Source organism: Babylonia areolata, chromosome 21 (assembly GCF_041734735.1).
Source record: "Babylonia areolata isolate BAREFJ2019XMU chromosome 21, ASM4173473v1, whole genome shotgun sequence".
Taxonomy (NCBI): Eukaryota; Metazoa; Mollusca; class Gastropoda; order Neogastropoda; family Buccinidae; genus Babylonia; species Babylonia areolata.
The window spans coordinates 15,661,144-15,663,643 of NC_134896.1; the positions used below are offsets into that span (position 1 = coordinate 15,661,144).

Genomic DNA, 2,500 nt, shown 5'->3' on the forward strand with positions numbered 1-2,500 from the left:
TATATCATTCGGTGGGTGGGTGGGTGTTTAGGGGGAGGTGGGGGGGTAATTCCTTTAGCCTTTTTTTTTTTTTTTTTTTTTTTTTTTTTTTGTTATCGTTATGTACGTAAATATTATAGGAAGGAACCTCTTATACACCTTCGATATATGCCGATATATTGCACTCTCTCTCTCTCTCTCTCTCTCTGTTTTTCCTTGGGGGGAGGGGCGTGGGGGGGGTATAGTGAGACTATTATATGGGTAAAAAAAAAGAAACACGATATACGGTTCCTTACCAGTGTTAATTACAACTATCGATTTCTTAAAAATGAAATATACATCCACAATTTTATATTCCTCAGATACATACATACCCCCCCCCCACCCTCACCCCCCCCCCCTCGTCACAGTTACAAGACTTGCTTTTAAACCCGTCTCGTACAAAACCAGAACCGTTGTCAAAAACGTTAACACCCAGTCAGATGATAGGTAGCAAGCGACACAAACATTTTAATAATAAAAAAAAGAAAGAAAAAAAAGGAGAAAAAAACAAAAAAAACAAAAAAAAATTAAAAAAAACTCAGAAGTGTTTGTATTGCCTACAGCTGACCCACAAGTCCGCTGACCGTCTTTTTTTTTCTCTCTCTTTTTTTTTTTTTAATGTATATCACAATCAGTTAATTAACCAAAAAGACCTGCAAGATGATAATAATGGTAGTGGTGATGATGATGATGATGATGATGATGAGCAACACGCTACAGTGTCTCCGTGACGTGACGGGCTGTGACGTCATCATGTTCCGGGCCAGGTGGTTGTGTCAGTGTTAGCCAGAGGAACCATGAAAAATCACAGACAGTTTTTTTTGTTGTTTGTTTTTTGTTTGTTTTTTACTCAACCTCCAACCACCCTGTGTAGACTCTCGCCCTCTTCGCTGCCGAAGAAAGCACACACAAAAATGTTGCGTGTTGTCAAGACTCAGCCATACAGTTCCGATGCCAGCTGTATCAAGGACCTGCTTCTCTCTCCTTTTTTTTTTTTTTTTTTTTTTTTTTTTTTTTTTTTTTTTTACTTGCCAGTAACGTCACAGTATCGTCTTTCAAACACGCCAATAACTTCTTCTTCTTCTTCTTCTTCTTCTTCGTTCGTGGGGCTGTAACTGACTCCCCACGTTCACTCCCCAAGTACACGAGTGGGCTTTTACGTGTATGACCGTTTTTAACTCCCACCCCGCCATGCAGGCAGCCATACTCCAATGACATCACTGGACACCTTCCAACGTCAAAACGCCGTTTTGGTGGGTCTCTCTCTCTCTCTCTCTCTCTCTTTCAAACTTGCCAGCGACATCATGACCCACCTTTTTTTGTGTGGAAAAAAAAAAAAAAAAAGACCGCAAAAAAAAAGTCTTGACTCAACGACTATTCAAAGGGTTGTTTATCCCACTGGAGGAGGAAGAGGAGGAGGAGGAGGAGGAGGGGGGAGGAGGAGACACGTTCCAGTACTGACCAGCCTACACCATCAATTCACATTCATCAGTGGCAACATACCGGAGTAGAGCAGTGTGTGTGTGTGTGTGTGTGTGTGTGTGTGTGTGTGTGCACCGGCAGTATAACAGCCGGTGTCAGTTTCATTTCAAGGTGGTGGTGTGACACAGCGCGCGCGGACTGAACCGTGTTGGCTACGCTACACACCACATCTGCATAATAATAATAATAATAATAATAATAATAATAATAATGTGGATATGAATATGAATATTAGAAAATAAAATAATTTTCAACAAAAGAACACCAGCAGATGCCTGGCCTTCGCTATAAACCGAACGCGCTGGGTCAGGGCCTTGAGTGTAACACACACTACTGATCAGGACACGAACGGTCAACAGTCAGTTACACAAAGGTGTGGATGGGGTGTGAGGGAGGAGGAGGAAGAGAGACATGCTTTTCTGTTGTTGTTGTTGTTGTTCCTGACTCCATGGAGGAAGAGGAGGAGGAGGAGGAGGACGGTAGGAGTGAGAGGAGGAGGTTCAGGCGTCGTCCTGCTGGGGAGGGACGCGGTACCTAGGACAGCGGAGGCATGCTGACCTCCTGCGCCATGCAGCGGCACTTCTTGATGAACTGCACGCGCTTCCGCTTGAAGCGCAGCCCGTGCTTGCCGGGGCACCTGAGGGTCACCAGGATCCAGCGGAACCTCCGGGGCCGGCAGAAGCCGCAGGAGAGGAAGGCCTCAGCGTTCTTGTCGCGCCGCGCCTTCTTGGGGATGAAGAACGAGTTGCACTGGCCGTAGCAGAAGTTGTTGAGGATCTTAGTCCGCAGGCAGCCCCGCATGCGGACCACCTGCTTGAGGGGCTGTGTTTTGCACCACTCCTTCTTCAGGTACGTCTTCTTCGTCACCACCACAGCTTTTCGGCTGCCTCGGATCGGCCTCCGTTCCTTGCGGCCCGGCAGCGAGGAACCCGAGGAGGAGGAGGAGGAGGAAGAAGACGAAGACGAAGGGAGCCCGAACGTCTGCATGGAGTGGAGG

At 46.5% G+C, this 2,500-nt stretch overlaps 1 protein-coding gene across 1 annotated transcript in view; it reads right to left on the bottom strand.

Annotated features, from left to right (window-relative positions):
- Window positions 1–730: 730 nt before the first annotated feature.
- The window catches only part of LOC143296409 (uncharacterized), a 16,459-nt gene continuing 14,689 nt past the window's right edge, over window positions 731–2,500 (bottom strand). Inside the window, exon 2 of the mRNA XM_076608303.1 lies at window positions 731–2,500. This exon is cut by the window's right edge and continues 332 nt beyond it. Coding sequence (XP_076464418.1) covers window positions 2,038–2,500 — 463 coding nt within the window. The 3' untranslated portion in view covers window positions 731–2,037.